The sequence below is a fragment of the Penaeus monodon genome, chromosome 27 (genome assembly GCF_015228065.2).
Source record: "Penaeus monodon isolate SGIC_2016 chromosome 27, NSTDA_Pmon_1, whole genome shotgun sequence".
NCBI classification, from domain to species: domain Eukaryota; kingdom Metazoa; phylum Arthropoda; class Malacostraca; order Decapoda; family Penaeidae; genus Penaeus; species Penaeus monodon.
The window spans coordinates 24,267,206-24,268,151 of record NC_051412.1 but is presented as its reverse complement, the minus strand read 5'-3'; the positions used below and the strand labels follow the sequence as shown (position 1 = coordinate 24,268,151).

The following is a 946-nucleotide window of genomic DNA, read 5'->3' as shown; positions in this document are numbered from 1 at the left end:
GCTCTACACACCAAAACAACCCTACCTTTCTTTTCACAACAGAGAGAACCCGGCCAGGTGGTCTCGAAAACATGTTGGATCCTTGTAGCAGGGTCTCTCCTCTCCATAGCGGCCGCCTGTGTTCTCGCTGTGGAAAACGTTATATGGTGGCTTGACGTGTTTTACCTCATGTCTTACCTGAAGCTGGGCATCACGCCGCTAAAGTACATTCCTCAGGTGTGTGAAGTGTGTTTTGTTATGGTGTTATTGATAATATGATTACTGTTTATTTTTTTATTTTTTCATTTTTCCCCCCAGTTTTCTTGGTATCCATAGTTTTTTATATATTAATTTATTGTATCTATTGCTTTTTCGTTATTTTGTTCCCAATTTTTCTTAATATTCATATTGTTTTATCTATTGATTTATTGTGTTTATGTTATGTATGTTATTTACTTATTGTTTCCATTAGGATTATTAGTATTACTATTTTCTTTATTGTGTACTGTTTATTTTCTTTCATTCAAATGATACTATTTGTATCATTGCTAGTATTTATCATTATTTCTATAATTTCTTTTATGTTCTTTCATAATAAACATCAACTTCTATATTGATTATATCACTTTATAATTGATCAATCACAGATTATATGCATAATTTAGTGTTACTTATTAGAATTTTGTCTCAGTACTTGTGCGTATATCAGCCGTGTGGCCTTTAATCTTCCACACAGTGCACTATGTTCATATTAGATAGCAATTAGCATTGAAAATACCAATGCAGTCCGGTGATACAGCCTTTGTGAACTCGCAGCTGTATGTGAATTACCGCCACAAGAGCACCGCTGGCTTCAGCATGGTTGGGCTGCTGATGGATTTCACGGGCGGCGTCTTGTCCTTAAGTCAGATGTTTATGCTGTCGGCTAACAATGGTAAGCTCCAGCTCATCATATCGATTGGTTATG

At 35.6% G+C, this 946-nt stretch overlaps 1 protein-coding gene across 1 annotated transcript in view; it reads left to right on the top strand.

Annotated features, from left to right (window-relative positions):
- The window catches only part of LOC119590371 (cystinosin-like), a 9,763-nt gene that overhangs the window by 8,154 nt on the left and 663 nt on the right, over nt 1-946 (top strand). The window contains exons 7-8 of the mRNA XM_037939041.1: nt 43-216; nt 796-913. Of these exons, the coding sequence (XP_037794969.1) occupies nt 43-216; nt 796-913 (292 nt within the window). The remainder of the gene's footprint in view (nt 1-42; nt 217-795; nt 914-946) is intronic.